Raw genomic sequence first — 21,563 nt, 5'->3', positions numbered from 1 at the left:
CTCCAGGCAAGAATACTGGAGTCGGTTGCCAGGTTAGTTTTCATTTAAAAAGGAACAGTAATGGTGAGAAACACGACTGACATTTGAAATCACGTAATTGAAAGGGTGTATATTATGAGAGGCTAAAATAACCTCAGATGTAGATCGTAACAAAAATATCATCCAAAAGGAAAGAAAATGTAGTTTAATATTACTAATACTGTAAATCAAAGAATCCTAAATAAAATGTGAGCGAGTAGAATCCAGGACTGTCCTGAAACAATATATATAGAGAGATCAAGTAGGATTTAGTCCAATAATGCAAGACTGATTTAATATTAGAAAGTATAACTTATTGGGAGAAGAAAAATCAAAATGCCCAAATAGGTTTTGGTAAAATTCCAAATTCATTACTGATTAAAAGCAGAAAAAGCCCTTTTATTATAGGAATAAATATGTTCTTAACCTGTTGAAGATTATCCATTGAAAGCTATCAGTGATCATCCAGTTAATAGTGAAGCACCAATGACTTTCCATTACTGTCAGGAATCAGCCAGGAGAACTGCTGCTGTGAGACAAGGCAGCAGATAAGGAAGAGAAATTAGAATAAGTAATAAAGAGGAAAGACTAGATTCTTACATACCTGGAACATTTCAAAAGAATCAGTTGGAAATTATGAAAGAATGTTTAACACTAGCTATCTCTAGAATATAGGACTGGGCAGGAGACTGCTTTTTCTAGCACTCAACTTAGAAAAAATAAGCACAGGTATTAATTTTATAAATAAGTTCTTAATCTGGAGCCAAAAAGTTTAGTAAGGTGGCCAAATAGAAAACAGGCAAAAAAAAAAAATTAACCTTCTTATGCGTAGCAAAATAGCCTATTCACAGTCGTATTCAAAAACTCTAAAGTACTTAAAGATAAATTTGAGAAATATGCAAGATGAAAAAATTGTAAAACTTTATAGAAGGACAGAAAAGGCCAGAATAAACAGCTGTGTCATATTCTTGGATGGGAAGGCCCAATATGGTAGAGATGTCAGTTTCCCCCCAAATGACTCCCAAAATTCTGATTAGTTCAGAATTTCTTCTACAAGCAGATATTCTTAAGAGGAACTAAAAAGTTTTAAAACAAAAATAATGGAGCAGGACAGAGATAATGTAAGTAGTGTCCTAGAGGCACTAATTTAACAGGTACAGGTTTAGAAAATATGTATATGGGAATTTACTATATGGCAAAGAAGACACTTCAAATTAGTGGAGAAAATAAGAAATTAGTCAATAAATTGTATAAGTGAAAATTTATTGGGAAACATTAATTTCATTCCTAATGTACATGTTTTCCCAAATTAACTTGAGGCCTCGAGATTTAGTGTGAAAAATAAAAAAGGACATCATAAGAAAACATCTTTATGATTGAATTGTAGGAGAGAGCTTTCTAAGTATATCATCAAGGCTATAAATTAATAAATTTAACAGTATAATGGTAAAAGATGCCATAAGCAAAGTGGAAAAGGAGTTAATAGATTTGAAACTAATACTTGTAACATATATATATATATATATAAAAGTACTTGGGCAAATACATGAATAAGAAAGAAATGCAAGACTTCCCTGATGGTCCAGTAGTTAAAAATCTTCCTGCCAGTACTTGGGACACGGGTTCGATCCCTGGTCTGGGACGATACCACATTCCACGGGGCAGCTAAGCCTGGGCACCACAAGTACTGAGCCTGCACTCTGGAGCTCGTACTCCGCAAAAACAGAAGCCACCACAATGAGAGGCCTGCGTGCTACAACTAGACAAGCCCACACAGCAACAAAGACCCAGTGCGGTCAAAAATAAATTTCAAAAAAAAGAGAAAGAAATGCACATGGTCAGTTTAACATCAGGAAAAATACTAAGTCTCAATTATATTCAAGTAAGTGTAAGTAAAGCAAAATTGGTCAAGATGATAAAGACAGATTATATGCATTATTAGTGAAAGTTTCCTAAAGAGGGCACTCATATATTGGTGTTAGGATCAACAGCTGATCATACAGCTCGATCCTAGAGTTGTTGATCCTACAACTGATCAATAGCTAGGCCACAGAAAGAAAGCTACAGAATACTGTAGAGTCAAACACTATCTATGGAAGTATGTATTATAGAACTATGCCATGAATTCTGCCATTTGTATAAGATTTTTAAAAATATGTGCACTAAAATTCTAGAGCAGTGTACACTTGTTCACAGTAATTATCTTAGTGGGCAGTGGGATTCAGAAAGAAATGGAACTGGGACTATTTTTCATCTCTTTTATATTTTTTTAATTTATTGTATCACTTTCATTTTTTGCTTTGGGGGAATAAAACAAAATGTGGGTTATTTATGCATACTTCCAAATTACTGCTCTGTTAGATTTATGTGGTACATAAAGTGATTCAGTAACTTTAACAAGCTAGTTTTATTTTCTGCTCTCTAGAGGATACTATTTAACAGGTCTTTTTTTAAACATTTCTTTTTTTTACAAGTCTTATATTTAAATTTTTGGCTGTACCCTGCAGCGTGTCGGATCTCGGCTCCTTAACCAGGGATCAAACCTGCACCCCCTGTATTGGAAGGCAGAGTCTTAACCACTGGACCACCGGGAAAGTCCCCTTAAACAGTTGATATAATTCGTTAGACTGACACTGTGACATATTATGCCCTGAAACCTTTAAGAATCTTAGGAGTTTCAGAAGCCACCATGCCACACACAGACACAGACACACACACACACACTTTTCCTCATGAAATGCAATGAAGTACAAATGAAAAGTTAACTAGTTTCCTCAGATCCTTAGTGAAGGTAAGTAGAGAACAACAAAACTTGGCTGAGGTGTGTTGGATGCCTCGTAGACTGGCCAGCGACCATGTGACATCTACATATGAGCTCCGAGGTGAAATTCACACTCATGCTGCTGCAAAATATTAAAATGGAATACATTTCAGGGTCCTTCAGACTTTTCATATAGTTAAGATATCAAAGCAGTTGTCAAATATGTGAATGTCAAGGAGATGTTTCAAATAAAGAAGTCTTTGTATGTTTATTGTAAAATTGGGGGAAAATTCAAAAGAGCACCAAAAAGGAAAGCAAACTTCCCTTATAATCTGGAAATACCGTGGTTATGAATATTTTAAAATCTCATTTAAAAATCTTTATAAAAAGGCAGCAGTTGAAGCTGTAGAATGATTGTGAGTTGTCACTTTTTAACCAATAGAAACCTTGACAAACAGGCCTTAATTTTCCAGGTGAGCAAAAGAAGCTTTCTAAAATTCATAGGAAGATGACTATGGTAGTAGGAGTAGTTCTCTACAAACCCAGCGAGGATTTATAGTGCCATTTATTGAAACTCCCTAGAGGCTGCCTCTGGCACAGCAGTCTGCTGAGCATCGTCTGGGTTTAGCCGCAGGTGTGGGCTTGCTGTGGCAGTTCCCGGGAGAGTTGAGAGAACACAGAGAGGGCTCCTAGAAGCAACTGGGTCACTCTTTTCAAAACTGAGTGTTGTATACACTAGGCTCAGCTTGTGTTGAATTGTCTAATGGGCATTTCATGTCTTCTGTTTCATTTCGGTATATCACGTATGGCCTCACTTGAAATGGAGGGAACTCTGTACTATTTTGTGCATAAGTTGGCCGTGGGACCACTTCCTTGTTGGTTACCCCGTAAGTTTAAGCCTCTCAAAAATTCAGGAGGAATAAAAACACAGAGGAAGAAAATGTTGGAAAGCCAAAAGATGCTGGGGGAGGTTGAAATTATGTCAGGGAGAAGATAAGGACCGGACGGTTGCTGGAGGGAGGGGCTCTGTTTTCAGAAAAGGAGCAGGTGATGCAGGGCTGAGACCAGGTGCAGAGGAGGCTCGAGGGTGTGCGAGTGGGAAGTGGGCTCGGCCTCCCCGTGGAGGGAGGGCTTCACTGTGGCTGCAGAGGCGCCCACCAGTGTGGCAAGGAGAAAAAACCAGAGGGCAGTTCGGAAAACCTACGCGTTTTACATTTTGGTCTCAAAAATGCAAATGAGTTGCTGTGAAATACTGATACATTCTTTCACTAATCTCCACATTTATAAGGGTATCAAATTCCTGAAATTAGAGCTTCTAAATAATTATCCTAAGGAGACTTTCACAATGCCTACCTATGAAGTCACTAGTATCTCCCTCTGAACAACTGCATGCTTCCGTACAGGAAAGTGGTTCAGTGCAGGTTAAATATAGGGGAAAAATGCTTCCCCACCATCAAGTTGTTTTCTTTCTCAGTGTTGTGTGGCTGGGGAGACCTAGAGAATGGTGTCTTGCTAGCAAATCATAAAAGCACCTGGTTAATATGGGATAGAGAAGCTGAGTAATCAGGCATCTCAGAGTCATCATTCTTGCCTACTCAATTTGTTCATGAAAGTTTTAGGCAGATACTGATTTTCATTTATTTTTTTTTAAAAGCTTTTTTTTAATGCTCTGGTAAAATATACATAATATTTACCACGTTAATAATTTTTAGGTGTGCAATTCAGCAGCAGCCAGTAAATTCACAATATTATGCAACCATCACCACTATTTCCAGAACTTTTAAAATCACCCCAAACAGAAAATGTACCAATTAAACAATAACTCCCCATTCCTCTCTCCCAAGCCCTGGTACCTCTGTTCTACTTTCCATGAATCATACTATTATCCTTCTGTGACTGGTGTATTTCACTTGGCATGATGTTTTCAAGGTTGATCGTTACTGTGGCACATATCAGAACTGCTCTCCTTTTTAAAGCTAATACTCCATTGTACATATATATGACATTTTGTTTATCCATTAATCTGTTGATGTAAACTTGGGTTGCTTTTACCTTTTGGCTGTTATGAAAAATATTGCTGAAAACATAAGTGTACAAATATCTGTTTGAGTCCCTGTGTTCAGTTCTTCTGAGAGTATACCTAGGAGTAGAACTGCTAGATCATATGGTAATTCTTTAATTTTTTGAGGTACTGTCAGACTGTTTTCCACAGTGGCTGTACTATTTTACATTCCCGCCATAGAAAACCATGAGGATTCTAATTGTACATCTTCCAAGACAATAGAAATGAAAACAAATATAAACAAATGGGACCCAATCAAACTTACAAACTTTTGCACAGCAAAATAAACTAGAAACAAAATGAAAAGACAATCTACAGAATGGGAGAAAATATTTCCAAACAATGTGACTGACAAGGATTAATCTCCAAAATATACAGACAGTTGATACAACTCAACAACAAAAACCAATTCAACAGAAAAATGGGCAGACAGCGTAAATAGACATTTCTCCGAAGAAGAAATACAAATGGCCAACAGGCACATGGAAAGATACTCGACATTACTAATTATTAGAGAAATGCAAATCAAAACTACAGTAAGGTACCACCTCACACTGGTCAGAATGGCCATCATTAGAAACCCTACAAATAACAAATGCTGGAGAAGGTATGGAGAAAAGGGAATAATCCTCCTATACTGTTGGGAATGTAAGTTGGTGTAGCCACTATGGAAAATAGTGTGGAGTATTCTCAGAAAACTAAAAACAGAATTGCCATATGGTCCAGCAATCCCACGCATGGACATATATCCAGACAAAACTCTAATCCAAAAAGATCCATGCACCCCTGTTCATAGCAGCACTGTTCACAGTAGCAAAGATGTGGCAACAACCTAAAGGGTCATTGAGAGATGAATGGAAAAGGAAGATGTGGTACATATACACAATGGAATACCACCCAGACATAAAAATGAATGAAATAATGCCATTTGCAGTGACATAGATGAGATCATTTTAAGTGAAGTAAGCCAGAAAGAGAAAGACAAATGCTATATGGTATCACTCATGTAGAATCTAAAATATGACACAAATGAACCTATCTATGAAACAGAAACAGACTCCCAGAGAACAGACTTGTGGCTGCCAAGGGGGAGAAAGTGGGGGGAAGGATGGAGTGGGAGGTTGGGGTTATCAGATATAAAGCTATTATATACAGAATTGGTAAACAATAAGGTCCTAATGTATAGCACAGAGAACTATATATTCAATATCCTATGATAAACCATAATGGAAAAGTATTTTTAAAAAGAATATATAGATACAAAACTGAATCAACTATACTTCAGTTTAAAAGAAAAAAGAATGCATGGGGGAGGGTTCCAACTCAAGACGGTGACATAGAAAGATCCTGAGCTTCCTTCCTTCCATGGATGCACGAATCTCCAGCTACGTATGGGACAATTTGCTTTGAAAAAACCCTAAAAACTAACAGACTCCTGCACGTTGCGCAAGTAAGAAAGAAAGCAGATTGTAGTGGGTAGGAGAGGCTGAGACCTAATCTCACCATAAGCCCTCACCCAGAGCTTCTCTCTAAGGGGGGAAGGGTTTGAAACCCACACCAGGCACCCCAACTTGTAAGACCTGCACCTGAGAGGTGAGGCCTCGAAATACCTAGCTTTGAACACTAGCAGGGCTTGCATCCACCAGACCCTCTAGACTTGGAAGTGGCTCTTAAAGGGCTCATGCACAGGCTCTCATCTTAGGGCTCCACACTGAAGCAGCCATTTGAAAAGCACCAAGACTTGCATCTGAGGCTTATCTGCTGATCTTAAAGCATCAGCCTGAGAGGCAGGGGCCTGCTGGGACACCCTCTAGGGATGGAGGCTGGAGGATGCCACCTTCATGCTCTTCTTCTGCCTTGGTAAAACCTGCAGATGCCGTGTCTTGTATGTGTTTTTGTTTGTTTGTTTGTTTGTTTTGGTGGGTGCCATCTTCATACTCCTTTTCTGCTTTGCCCCAGCCAGCAGGCACCATCTTTAGGCTTTCCTCTACCACACTCCAGAGCACCAACATCTCCTGGAGGGGAGCTTTTACATGTGTCAGCTCCCACCCAGGGATGCCCCTTGATCACCTGGCATGCATTCCTGGGCCCTGTGCGACTGTTAACAGTGGAGAGACAGTTCTTGGCCAACTGCCATCCCCACAGCATTGCACAGAAACAGAAACACAGAGTGAAATACACCCAGTCTTGAGACTGCTTGTGCAGGAGCCTTGGCCTGAGGGGCAGGCTTCCAATCTGGTACAGTCCTAGGGGCCGACAGAGTTGCTCTCAGGGAATGGAGGCCAGTGGACACCACCTTTGTGCTCACCTTCGGCCTTGCCCTAGCTCACCAGTATCTTCCAGCAAGAGGCTTACACCCTTGTCTGACCCTCGGATTTTTGTAGCTGTTTTCAGGGGTCACTCAACTCTGGTGGCCAGCAGGGGTCATGCTCACAGGTCCCACAGGACTGTAACCAATGGAGCAATAGCTCTTAAACAGCCATTCCCCTCTAGGCGCAACAAGAAGCCACAGACTAGGAGCTCAGCCTTTCTTTGAAAGAAGCCTATTAGCACATCATCACAGCTGCAGCCTGAAGGGTAGGCGTCTAATTAAACACACATCTAAGGCTCACGATAATCCCTTCCAGAGATTTTGGACAATGAGTGAGGTCTTCTGCCATGCTCCACAGCTCCAGTATCTCCTGGAGGGGAGCTTTTACACACGTCTGCTGCTCCTTTTTTTGTGGCTGCAGCCTAGGGGATGCCCCTTGATTGCCTGTCTCCAGAGGCCAGGGGAGAGGGGTTGAGTTCCTCAGTCACACAGGACTGTTAACAGTGTAGGCACCCCCCCCCCTCAGCCCCAGGGCACTGCTCAGCCAGCCAACTAAAACACACTCAAGACTTCCTGTGAAAGAGGCCAATCTCCCTATCCTAGAGCTTTGGCTTGAGGGGCAGGGTTCTGGTTTGACATACATCTAGGGGCTTACAGAGGTCCTCTCAGAAAACATAGGCCAGGAAGGCCATCTCATAGATCACTAGTATCTTCCAGAAAAGAAGTTTATACCCTCATCTGGACCCCAATTTTTCGGACTCTGGTGGGAGGGACACCTCCAGATCTCATAGAACTGTATACATTTGCATACTTTAAAATCTGCTGCCTGAGATTCTTCCCTTTGGGAAAATGACAGGTCTTGGCATACCTTCAACTACTGAGAACTGTTAACAATAAAATAGGCAGCTGTTTAGACAATCAGAAAGCTTTGCGAGACAGCCCACAGTTAGAGCATGGTTAAGCAGTAAGGTTCATCTCCTACACAAAATCCGCTCCTTCAAGACTGGGGAGTTGGCTCTTGTATCTAATGCATAGAGTCAAGCAAAGGGACTGTGGTCCAAATGAAAGAACAAGATAAAGCCTCATTAAAAAAAAAAAAAGAAACCTTAATTAAACAGATAAGTAGTTGACCTGATAGAGTTCAAAATAATTGTCATAAAGATGCTCACCCATCTCAGGGGAAGAATGGGTGAACAAACAGGACTTCAACAAAGAGATAGAAAATACAAGTACTAAGTATCGAAGTCACAGGACATTTGCATTACAGAAGTGCCAGAAGGAGTAGAGAGAGAGGAAGGGGAAAACTTAAATTTGAAGACATAATTGCTGAAAATGCCCCTAATCCGGGAAAGAAAACTGACATCCAGATCCAGGAAGCCCAGGGAGTTCCAAAAATACTGAACCCAAAGTAATTCACCAAGACACATTAAAATGTCGAAAGTGAAAAACAAGGAGAGAATCTTAATTTTTCAGCAGACACTTTGCAGGCCAGAAGGGAGTAACACAATATATTCAAAGTGCTGAAAGAAAAGAAATTCTATCAAGAACATTATACCTGGCATATTTATCACTCAGAATTGAAGGCAAGATAGAGTTTTCCAGACAGGCAAAAGCTAAAGGAGTTCATCACCACTAAACTGACTTTATAAGAAGTGTTAAAGAAACTTCTTTAGGATGAAAATAAGGGGCACTAATTACAAAAACATACAAAAGTGTAAATCTGTCAAAGGTAAATATATAGTAAAAGTAGTAGATTAATCACTTATAAAACTAGTTTGAAGATTAAAAGACAAGTAGTAAAAATAACTACAACTGCAATAATTAGTTAAGGGATACACAATATAAAAGGATGTGACAAGTAAAATGTGGGCAGGAAGAAATTTAGAATGTGTTTTAACTTATTATCAACTTAAAATAGATGGTTATAAAGTTGTAACTCTTTCAACTTTCAACAGGAGGGTATATGTAAGCCTCCTGGTAACCACAAAGTAAAAACCTATAGTAAATACACAAAAGATGAGAAAGAAATTTAAGCGTCCCACTCAAGAAAGGCATCAAACCACAAAGGAAGAGAGCAAGAGGAGAACAGAGGGGAACTATAAAACAGCCAGAAACAAGAAAGAAAATAGTAATTGGCACGTACCCATCCATAATTATGGTTAACTATGTCAGTAATTAAATGTAAATGTACTGAGTTCTCCAGTCAAGAGACAGAGCAGCTGAATGGGTTAAAAAAAAAACAAGACCCATTTATATGCTGTCTAGAAGAGACTCACTCCAGATAATAAGGACACAGAGGGAAAGTAGAAGGAAAGAAAAATATATTCCATGCAAATGGAAAACAAAGGGAAGCCAGGGTAGGCGTATCAGACGAAATGGATTTTAAAACAAAAGACTGTAAAAAGAGACAAAGATGGGTGTTATATAATGACAAAGGGGTCAACCCAACAAGAGGATGTGACATTTGTAAATATTTAGGCACCCAACACAGGAGCACATAACTATATAACACAAATATTAACAGACTTAAAGTGAGAAATAGCAATACAATAAATAGTGGAGACTTGAATGCCCCAATTACATCAATGCATAGATTGTCCAGACAAAAAAATCCATAAGGAAACACTGGCTTTAGATGATACATTAGATCACATAAATGTAACAGTCATACATACAACATTCCATACAAAAGCAATAGAATACATATTCCTAAGTGCACAAGGAATATTCCCCAGGTAAATCACATTTTTGGCCACAAAACAAGTTTTTGTTTTGTTTTTTTTTGCACCACATCACATGGCGTGTGGGATCTTAGTTCTGGACCAGATATCAAACCTGGGTCCTTAGAATTGAAAGTGTGGCTTCCTAACCACTGGACCACTAGGAATTTTGCTAAATAAGTCTTAATAAATTTCATAAGGCTGAAATGCTATCAAACATCTTTCACATCCATGATGGAATGAAAACAGAAGTCAACTACAAGAAGAAAGTTGGAAAAGTGACAGATGTGAAGATGAAAACCACTTGCTACTGAACAACTGGTAGGTCAAAGAAGAAATCAAAAGAGAAATCATACAATACCTTCAGACAAATGAAAAAGGAACTACAACATACCAGATTCATAGGATGCAGCAAAGGCAGTTCTAAGAGGGACTGTGCATGTATGCTCAGCCATGTCCGACTCTCTGTGACCCTATGGACTGTAGCCTGCCGGGCTTCTCTATCCATGGGATTTCCCAGGCGAGAATACCGGAGTGGGTTGCTGTTTGCTTCTCTGGGGGATTTTCCCAACCCAGGGATCGAACTCATGTCTCCTATGTCTCCTGCATTGGTAGGTAGATTCTCTACCACTGCTCCATCTGAGAAGCTCGTTAAGGGGGAAGCTCATAGCAATAAATGCCTACCCTCAAGAAACAAGAAAAGAATAACATAGCTTTATATCTCAAGGGACTAGAAAAAGAACAAAAAATGAAATCCAGAGTTACTAGAAGGAAGGAAATAACAAAGATCAGAGCAGAAATAAATGAAATAGAGACAAAAAAACACAATAGAAAAGATCAGTAAAACTAAATGCTGATTCTTTGAAAAGATAAACTAAACTGCTAAGCCTTTAGCTGTGATTTACCAAGCAAAAAAGACAGAGGACTGGGAATTCCCTGGCAGTCCAGTGGTTAGGACTCTGTGCTTCCACTACAGGGGGCATGGGCTCAATATTTGGCCAGGGAACTAAGATCCTGCATGCTGTGTGGCATGATCAAGTAAGTAAATAAATAAATAAAGGACATATTAAAAACAGTTTTAAAAAAAGAACTCAAATAGATAAAAATCAGAAATGAAAAAGGAGATATTACAGCCAATACCACAGCTATGCAAAGGATAAGAGACCACGAAGAACAATTGTATGACAACAGACTGGACAATACAGATGAAATGGATAAATTCCTAGAAACATAAAACCTTCCAAGACTGAATTTTGAAGAAACAGAAATCTCAACAGACCAATTACTAGTAAGGAAACTGAATCAGTAATCAAAGCCTCCCAACAAACAGCATCCAGGACCAGACAGCTTCACTGGTGAATTCAACTAAACATTCAAAGAATACAATCCTTCTCAAACTCTTCCAATAAACAGGAGAGAAAGGAACATTTACAAACTCATTTTACAAAGCCAGCTTTACCTGATGCCAAAAATCACACAAGGACACAAGAAAAGAATATTAGGGGCCAATATCCCTGATGAACAAAAACACAGAAAACCTCAAAAAATACTAGGATACATGATTCAATAATACATTGAAAGTATCATATACCATGATCATGTAGGATTTATTTCAGGGATGCAAAGATGGTTCAACATCTGCAAAGTTGATCAAAGTGATTTACCACATTTACAAAATGAAGGATAAAAATCATATCATTTCTATAGATGAAAAAAATTGAGAAAATTGAACATCCATTTTTGGTAAAAACTCTTAAAGTGGGTATAGAAGGAATATACCTCAACATAATCAAAGTCATATATATCAGGTCTGGTTTTTCCAGGTGGCACTAGTGGTAAAGAACCCTCCTGCTAATGCAGGAGATAGAAGAGATGTGGGTTCGATCCCTGGGTTGGGAAGACCCCCTGGAGGAGAGCATGGCAATGCACTCCAGTATTCTTGCCTGGAGAATCCCCATGGACAGAGGAGCCTGGCGGGCTACAGTTCATAGGGTCACAGAGAGGCAGACACAGCTGAAGTGGCGTAGCATGCATGCACACTTGCCAGGTCCACAGCTAACATATTCAGTGGCGCAAAGCTGAAATCGCTTCTTCTAAGATGAGGGACAAGATAAGAATGTTCCCTTATAACACTTTTGTTCAATACAGTATTGGGAGACCTAGCCATAGCAGTTAGGCAAGAAAGAAAGGGCATTCAGATCAGAAACAAAGATGTAAAACTGCCACTGTTTGCAGATGACATGTTATATATATAGAAAATCCCAAAGACTCCATTAAAAAAAAAACAAAAACCTGTTAGAATAAAGCAAATTCAGTAAAGATGCAGGATACAAAATCAATATACAAAAATCTGTTGTATTTCCATAGTATGTTAATATTGAACTCGCAGAAATTAAGAAAACAATCCCGGGGCTTCCCTGGTGGCTCACTGGTAAAGACTCCACCTGCCAATGCAGGAGACCTGGGCTTGATCCCTGATCTGGGAAGATCCCACATGCTGCGAAGCAACTAAGCCTGTGGGCCACAACTACTAAGCCTATGCCTTAGATCCCAGGAGCCAAAACTACTGAAGCCTCGGTGCCTTAGAGTGCCTGCTCCACAAGAGAAGCCACTGCAAATGAGAAGCCCATGCACTGCAACTAGAGAGAGTCCCTGCTCACTGCAACTAGATAAAGTCCATGTGTGGCAATGAAGACCCAGCACAGCCAAAAATAAATAAATCTTTTTTAAAAAAGAAATCAATCCCATTTACAATTGGATCCAGTGGAATAAAATACTTAGAAATAAATCCAACCAAGGATGTAAAAGACATGTACTTGGAAAACTATAAGACATTAATAAAAGAATTTGAAGATGACACAAACAAATGGAAAGATATACTGTGCTCACAGATAGGAAGAGTCGATGGTTAAAATGGCCATACTACCCAAGGCAATCTATAGAGTCAATGCAATTCCTATAAAAATACCAGTAGCATCATTCACAGAACTAGAACAAATAATTCTAAGATTTGTGTGGAACCACAAACAACCCCAAATAGCCAAAGCACTCTTGAGAGAAAAGAAAAAGCTGAAAGTATTATGCTCCCTGACTTCAAACTATAATTCAAAGCTACAGTCATCAAAACAGTACAGTATTCACACAAAAACAGACATTAGGTCAATGGAACAGAATAGAGAACCCAGAAATAAATCATATATACATGGGTCAGTTAATTTATGACAACAGAGCCAAGAATACACAATGGAGAAAGGACGGTCTCTTCAATAAATGGTGTTTGGAAAACCGGACAGCCATATGTAAAAGAATGAAACGGGACCACTAACTTACACACCAGTTAACTCACAATGGATTAAAGAATTGAACGTTAAGACCTGAGCCCTAAAATCCCTGGAAGAAAACATATGCCGTCAGTTCCTTGACATGAGTCTTGGTGATGATATTTTGGATCTGACTGCAAAAGCAAAGGCAGCAAAATGAAAAATAAACAAGTGGGACCACATTAAAGTAAAAAGCTTCTGTAAATCAAAGGAAATCATCAACAAAATGAAAAGGCAACCTACTGAATTTGCATCATATATCCGATAAGGAGTTAATATCTAAAATATATTAAAAAAATTTTGCACAACTCTATAGCAGAAAAAAAACCTGATGATAGTCAAGCCTTAAACAATGAGGGGGTTAGTTCATGTGTTTTTTATAGTCAGCCCTTCATATACACAGTTCTGCTTTATGGGTTCAACCAACCACAGACCATATAGTATTGTAGCATTTGCTACTAAAAAGTATCTGCATATAATTGGAGTCAGCTGTAAGAAATGAGCAGATCTGAATAGACATTTTTCCAAAGACATACAGAGGGCCAACAGGTATATGAAAAGATGCTCAACATCATTAATGATCAGGGAAATAAAAATCAAGACCACAATGAAATACCACCTCACACCTATAAGAATGGCAGTCATCAAGAAGACAACAACTAACAAGTGTTGAGGAGGATGTGGAGAAAAGGCAACCCTCATTCACTGTTAGTGGGATTGTAAATTGGTGTAGCCACTACAGAAAACAGTATGGAGGTTCCTCAAAAAATTACAAATAGAACTACCATATGATCTAGCAACTCCACTCCTGGGTATTTGTCCAAAGAAAACAAAAGCACTAATTTCAAAAGATATATACACCTTCATGTTCATTGTAGCAGCATTTACAATAGCCAAGGTACGGTGTCCAGTGATGGATGAATGGGTAAAGAAAATGTGATAACACACACACACACTCTCATACTCACTCACATGCACAATGGAATGTAATTCAGTCATGAAAAAGAAATCTTGCCATTTGTTGGGACAACATGGATGGATCTTGAGGGTACTATGCTACGTGAAGTAAGTCAGAGAAACACAGATGCCATATGACCTCACTTAACGGAATTTAAAAAACAAAAATAAGTTCATAGATAAGGGTAACAGATTGGCGGGTGCCAGGATCAGGGGTAAAATCGGTAAAATGGGTAAAGGGAGTCAAAAAGTACAATTTTACACTTGTAAGTCACGGGGATGTAATGAATAGCATGCTAACTACAGTTAATACTTCATTGCATATTTGGAAGTCACTATGAATAAATCTTACAAGCTCTCGTCAGAAGAAACAAATTTGTAACTTATGGTGACTAATGGTAACTAGATTTATTGTGATCATTTCACAATATATACAAATACTGAAGCATATTATACACTTGAAACTGATGGTATATTATGGTTTTAAAAAGTATGCTTAAAAAAAAAAAAGCACCTGGGCCCTCTGGACACGTGTTGGTCTGTGTAGAATCTGGCCCACTCATAAACCCTGCTAGACCTTGTCCCACTAACTTCCCTGAAGGGGCTCTTCCTTACACTCTCTCTAATGCCAAGGTTGACTGTGACCTGAAGACTCTTGAGTACAGTGTTGCCTTTCCTTATATGCTGTTTGTGCTTGCGACCCAACCAACTTCTCAAACCAAGCATCATATTGTTTAAAGATGCATAAGGGCATTAAATATGATCTATAAAGACAAGCCAAGAAATGATTGAACAAAAGTCAGGATAGTGAGTACTTCTGGGGTGGGGGGGAGCTGATTGGGAAGAGGCACCTAGGAAGCTCTGAACAGGGCTGGCCAGCCCCTCTACAACTGTAGGGGATGCCATTCACATAAACTCTGGCTCCTCGAGTACTAGACAGTCCATATCCTTACCAGAGTGGTGGATACAAAGGCATTCATATTTTTCTCTAAAAAAATTGTATATTCTCACAGAACAATGCATTCATTTTATATGGACTTCTGAATATATTACTAATTGTGCCAGAATTCAGCAAACTTTTTCTATAAAGGGCCAGATGGTAATTATTTTAGGCTTTTCAGCAAATAAAGTCTGTGTCACAGCTGCTCAGGTCTGTAGTGTAAAAGCAGCCAGAGTATATAAATGAGTAGGTGTGATTATATTCCAGGCTTTATTTATAAAATCAGGTGGCTGGATTTGGCTTGGGGCCAAAGTTTACTAAACCCCAGATCACACAGTTAAAATCTTTGAAAGGAAAAGATATACCTGTGGTTCATCCCACAGGATTTTGAATAGAGTGTGAAACAAAGGATTCATTGGCGATACTGTAGGAAGGTCAGTGCTGCAGCCTTTTGTAATCTATGTTTATTTTTGAATAAATTCTGACTGTGAAACATCTGATCTAAATTTGACTTTTTTATGATCTTGGGGTTCTGCCTTTTGTTATGTAAGACATTGAGAGAAAACTGCTGTTTGAACCTTGATTTCATTAGGGAACCATATTTGTCAGAATTATTCAGATTAATTCTTTCACTAATAATAGTAAACCCAACTACAATAATATCATCTGTCATGAGCTGATCATCACCAGATGTTAGACATGATGCCAGGCACATTATACATGTTACTTCTCTTCCTCACAACAGTTCTTCAATGTAGACTTTTTTGAGGGTCTCCGTTTCAGCAAAGAGTCGGACATGACTGAGCTTCACTTCACTTCATTTTGCAAGAGAAAAGCTGACTCTTCTAAGGTCACATAGCTAATAAAGCTGAGATCTGAACCTGAATTGTTCACTTTCAAAGTTCATAGTCTTTTTTTTTTCCTACAGTACACTGCCTCTATAAAAGGCATCCTCTTTTAATGCTGCCAAAATCAATTTGGTTTTAGATTGTCTTCGCAGTTTTACTGACTTAGAAGAACTTGATGAGACAGAGTTATATATGTGCCACAAGTGCAAGAAGAAACAAAAGTCCACTAAAAAGTTTTGGATTCAAAAACTACCCAAGGTAAGTGTTGTATTTCAAATTATAATGCAGTTTTGAGGAAAAAAATGCTTATGATTGGTTGGAAGACAAATTATTTTTCTAACTTTATACTTACATAATCTGTTCTGCATTAGTCTCTAGGTTTTTCAATAAAACTAAGCTCTTTATGAATTCATAAGTAAATATGTCCTGATCACTATTTACAGAGTGTGACGGGTGGGGTTTCCCCACCACACCACCACCAAGCAGTTCTCTCACACCGTGGGTGTCCTACATACAATTCAACTCCATTCTGACACTATCTACTCAGAGAGAGCATCCGATTCCACAGGGTGGGGGGACTCAGTCCCATAGGATCGCTCTCCACATCAGACACCATCGCAAGCCCAGGCTGTTACTTTGGGCTTAGGCTTCTGAAGGGACAAACTATAAATTGAGGGTTCCTATGACTCCTTCCTTGACTTCAGACACCAGTCACGTGTCCCCATTGTTACTCCTACTTGTGACCGACTAGGTAGAAATCAGAGGTCCCCATGACCCTTGTCCCTTCTTGGGTCCCATTAATTTGCTACAGCAGCTCACAGATCCCAGGAAACCTGTTTGCTCACCAGATTATCAATTCATGACAAAGGATGTTAAAGGATACAAATCAACAACCAGATGAAGAGATGCAAAGGGCAAAGTCCTGAACAAAGGAGTTTCTGTCCTCATGGAATTTGGGGCCTTGTGTGGTGGCACGTGGAAGAGCTATGGTCCCCAACCTGGAAGCGCTCCAAACCTTGTCCTTTGGGCTTCATTACACAGACATGACTGATTAAATCACTGGCCACTGCTGATTGTTCACCCTCCAATCCCTCTCCCCTCTTGGGGGTCAGGGAGGTAGGACTGAAAGTTCTAATTCTCTCATTTCTTGATTGTTTCTCTTGGCAACAAGCCCCCATACCTCACTAACATAACAAAAGATAACTGTGTGGCTCTCTTCACTTAGGAAATTTCAAGGCTTTTAAGATCTTATGCCAGGAAAGGAGACAAAGACTAAACACAGTATTATAAATCACAGTATCATAAAAAGGTATTCATGGGAGAAACTGTTATCAAGAATCAAAAGAAAAACTGATAGGCTGCCTAAAATATTATTTAAGAGATATTAGTACCACCAAGTAGTTAATTTTGGTTGAAAGGTAAATTAAGTGCTTGTTTATAATTTTTGTCTTTATCTCTCATCCAGGTGCTATGCTTACATTTGAAAAGATTTCATTGGACAGCATATTTAAGAAACAAAGTTGATACATATGTAGAATTTCCCCTGCGAGGCCTAGACATGAAATGCTACTTACTAGAGGTAATGTAATTACCTTTGTTACTAAAATTAAGTCTTCACAGAGAGAGGGTGGAGGTCATTGAAGTAGGGAGATGCTGATGTCATTGACCACTGCTCCTAACTCATTCCTGGGATACCTTCTCCCCTGATCTGTAGCCCGAGAACAGTGGCCCAGAGAACTGCCTGTATGACCTCGCTGCTGTGGTTGTGCACCATGGCTCTGGGTGAGTATGCCAGCGGGCTCTCTTGGGATTGGGAATAGTGCAGTCAAGACCTGCAATTTTGTACCACTCTCAGTAACTCTCTCCCAGCTCCCTCTACAACAGATTCAGATTCATTCACTAAAATGGACAGGAATGGGCAAATTTAATTCAGATGATCATTATATGTATTACTGTGGGCAAGAGTCCCTTAGAAGAAATGGAATAGCCCTCATAGTCAACAAAAGAGTCCAAGATGCAGTACTTGGGTGCAATCTCAAAAACGACAGAATGGTCTTGGTTTGTTTCCAAGGCAAACCATTCAAATCACAGTAATTCAAGTCTATGTCCCAACCACTAATGCTGGAAAAGATGAAGTTGAATGGTTCTATGAAGACATATAAGACCTTCTAGAACTAACACCAAAAGAAGGTGTCCTTTTCATCATGGGGGACTGGAATGCAAAAGTAGAAAGTCAAGAGATACCAGGAGTAACAGTCAGGTTTGGCTTTGGAGTACAAAATGAACCAGAGCAAAGGCTAACAGTTTTGTCAAGAGAACACTCTGGTCATACAAACATCCTCTTCCAACAACACAAGAGACAACTCTATACATGGACATCACCAGATGGTCAGTCCTGAAATCAGATTGATTATATTCTTTGCAGCTGAAGATAGAGAAGCTCTAAACAGTCAGCAAAAACAAGACTGAGAGCTGACTGTGGCTCAGATCATGAGCTTCTTATTGCAAAATTCAGACTTAAACTGAAATAAGTAGGGAGAACTACTAGGCCATTCAGGTATGACCTAAGTCAAATCCATTACAGTGGAAGTAACAAATAGATTCAAGGGATTAGATCCAGATGACAGAGTGCCTGAAGAACTATCATTGTACAGGAGACAGTGATCAAAACCAACCCCAAGAAAAAGAAATGCAACAGGGAAAAATGGTTGTCTGAGGAGGCCTTACCAATAGCTGAGAAAAGAAGAGAAGCAAAAGGCAAAGGAGAAGAGAAAGATATACCTACCTGAATGCAGAATTCCAAAGAATAGCAAGGAGAGAGAAGAAAGCCTTCTTATGTGAGCAATACAAAGAAATAGAGGAGAACAATAGAATGGGAAAGACTAGAGATTTCTTCAAGAAAATTAGAAATACCAAGGGAATATTTCATGCAAAGATAGGCACAATGAAGGACAGAAACAGTATGGACCTAACAGAAGCAGAAGATATTAAGAAGAAGTGGCAAGAATACCCAAAAGAACTGTACAAAAAAGGTATTAATGACCCGGACAACCACAATGGTGTGATCACTCACCTAGAGCCAGGCATCCTAGAGTGTGAAGTCAAGTGGGCCTTAGGAAGCATTACTAAGAACAAAGCTAGTGGAGATGATGGAATTCCAGCTGAGCTATTTCAAATCCTAAAAGATGATGCTGTGAAAGTGCTGCACTCAGTATGGCAGCAAATTTGGAAAACTCAGCAATGGCCACAGGACTGGAAAAGGTCAGTTTTCATTCCAGTCCCAAAGAAGAGCCATGCCAAAGAATATTCAAACTACTGCACAATTGTGCTCATTTCACATGGTAGCAGGATAATGCTCAAAATCCTTCAAGCTAAGCTTCAACAATACGTGAACCAAGACTATCCAGATGTACAAGCTGGATTTGGAAAAGGCAGAGGAACCAAAGATCAAATTGACAACATCCTTTGGATCATAGAGAAAGCAAGGGAATTCCAGAAAAACATCTACTACTGCTTCATTGACTACACTAAAGCCTTTGACTGTGTGGATTACAACAAACTGTGGAAAATTCTTAAAGAGATGGGAATACCAGATCACCTTACCTGCCTCCTGAGAAACCTGTATGCAGGTCAAGAAGCAACAGTTAGAACTGTACATTGGAACAACTGACTGGTTCAAAATTGGGAAAGGAGTACATCAAGGCTGGTAAGCTGTCACCCTGTTTATTTAACTTGTATGCAGAGTACATCATGCAAAATGCTGGGCTGGATGAAGCTCAGCCTGGAATCAAGATTGCCGGGAGAAATATCAACAACCTCAGATATACAGATGACACCACCCTTATGGCAGAAAGCGAAGAGGAACTAAAGAGCCTCTTGAAGGTGAAAGAGGAGAGTGAAAAAGCTGGCTTAAAACTCAACATTCAAAAAACGAAGATCATGGCATCTGGTCCCATCACTTCATGGCAGATAGATGGGGAAAAAAATGGAAACAGTGACAGACTTTATTTTCTTGGGCTCCATAATCACTGTAGATGGTGACTGCAGCAATGAAATTTAAAGATTCTTGCTCCTTGGAAGAAAAGCTGTGATCAACCTAGACAATGTATTAGAAAGCAGAGACGTCGCTTTGCCGACAAAGGTCTAGTCAAAGCTATAGGTATAGCTATAAAAAAGCTAAAGGTGTAGTCAAAGCTATGGTTTTTCCAGTAGTCATGTACAGATGTGAAAGCTGGACCATAAACAAGGCTGAGTATCAAAGAATTGATGCTTTTGAACTGTGGTGCTGGAGAAGACTCTTGGGAGTCCCTTGGACAGCAGGGAAATCAAACCAGTCAATCCTAAAGGAAATAAACCCTGAATATTCACTGGAATGACTGATGCTGAAGCTGAAACTCCAGTACTTTGGCCACCTGATGCAAAGAACTGACTCACTGGAAAAGACCCTGATGCTGGGAAAGATCAAGGGCAAGAGGAGAAGGGGGCAACAGAGGATGAGATGGTTGGATGGCATCACTGACTTAATGGACATGAGTTTGAGCAAACTCCAGGAGATAGTGAAGGACAGGGAAGCCTGGCGTGCTGCAGTTCATGGGGTTGCAAAGAGTTGCACATGACTGAGTGACTGGTAGAACTTTCCTTCAGTGTTGGTGGGAAAGAGTATTCCTGAGATACGTTGCAAAGCATGAAGAGAAGGCACATGAAAGCAAAATGGAGAAAGGTTCATTTGAGCCCAGCATTCACAACTAGTCTGTTGTCCACAAAATCCTGAGTAGTTGTTACTCCAAAAGACTGCTGATTTCCTTGGCCAAAATTGATAATTTAAATGGAAGGAAACAGGTATTATTTAGAATAAACTTCATGTTTTCTGCATTAAAGGTACATTTCTTATTTTGTTATATAACATTCGTGATTACTTTTTTCCCTTGAAAGCCTGTATTAGGGGTATATTTCTACCTTTTTCTGGTCTGCTTGAGGATGTTAGTTTTACCTTCAGACTTGGCAAGCCACTATCCATGTTGAAAATCCTCTTCCCTCTGAACTCTGTAGACATTGCTCTATTGACTTCACCATTCACAGTTATAAATGATAAGTCCACTACACGTCTGATTCTCATTTGCTCGTTTTTTCTTTGGACTTAAATTACTTGAGATGTATTTGTTGGGTAGTTGACAGGGGCACTCTTAGTCTGGTGTCTTCAGCTCAAGACATGTTGTAAGGGTTTTTCTAGCAGTTTGTGAAGGTCTTTGTTCTGTCTACAGGCTTTCTCCTACCCAGGAGGACTGACTCTGGGGCTCCATGCGTGAGTGGGTGGGTCATGCTGAGAAAGAAAAGCCGTTGATGGTCAAAGTAGGAGAGAAAGTGCCTCCTTGGAGGCAGATTTCTGTCCTGTGCTCAGATTTCTTCTAAGACTCTGATGGGAAGTCTGGTCCTGAAGCCTTCCATGTTTCCACAGGCCCCGACCTCTCCTTGTTAGGCTCCTTTGATGTTTCGTTTCTCTGTTAATCCAGTGCCATGTACACACAGCTTTTTGTGTTCTAGAAAACCTTCAGTTTCTGGTCAGTCCATGGCACTCTTCCCTGTTTTCCAGTGTCACTATATTCCTTGTCATTTCAATGGGTTTCAA

At 39.5% G+C, this 21,563-nt stretch overlaps 1 protein-coding gene across 13 annotated transcripts in view; it reads left to right on the top strand.

Moving 5' to 3' along the window:
• USP3 (ubiquitin specific peptidase 3) overlaps positions 1–21,563 on the top strand; it is a 156,623-nt gene that overhangs the window by 131,244 nt on the left and 3,816 nt on the right. For all 13 annotated transcript variants that reach the window (XM_081507469.1, XM_081507473.1, XM_081507477.1 and 10 more), the window contains 3 exons: positions 16,077–16,195; positions 17,403–17,516; positions 17,652–17,719. In XM_081507469.1, coding sequence (XP_081363595.1) covers positions 16,077–16,195; positions 17,403–17,516; positions 17,652–17,719 — 301 coding nt within the window. The remainder of the gene's footprint in view (positions 1–16,076; positions 16,196–17,402; positions 17,517–17,651; positions 17,720–21,563) is intronic.

This window comes from Giraffa tippelskirchi, chromosome 7 (assembly GCF_054371585.1).
Source record: "Giraffa tippelskirchi isolate mGirTip1 chromosome 7, T2T-mGirTip1v1.2.pri, whole genome shotgun sequence".
Classification (NCBI taxonomy): Eukaryota; Metazoa; Chordata; class Mammalia; order Artiodactyla; family Giraffidae; genus Giraffa; species Giraffa tippelskirchi.
Note: the sequence above shows the minus strand (reverse complement) of the source record. Positions and strands in the feature narration are given on the sequence as shown.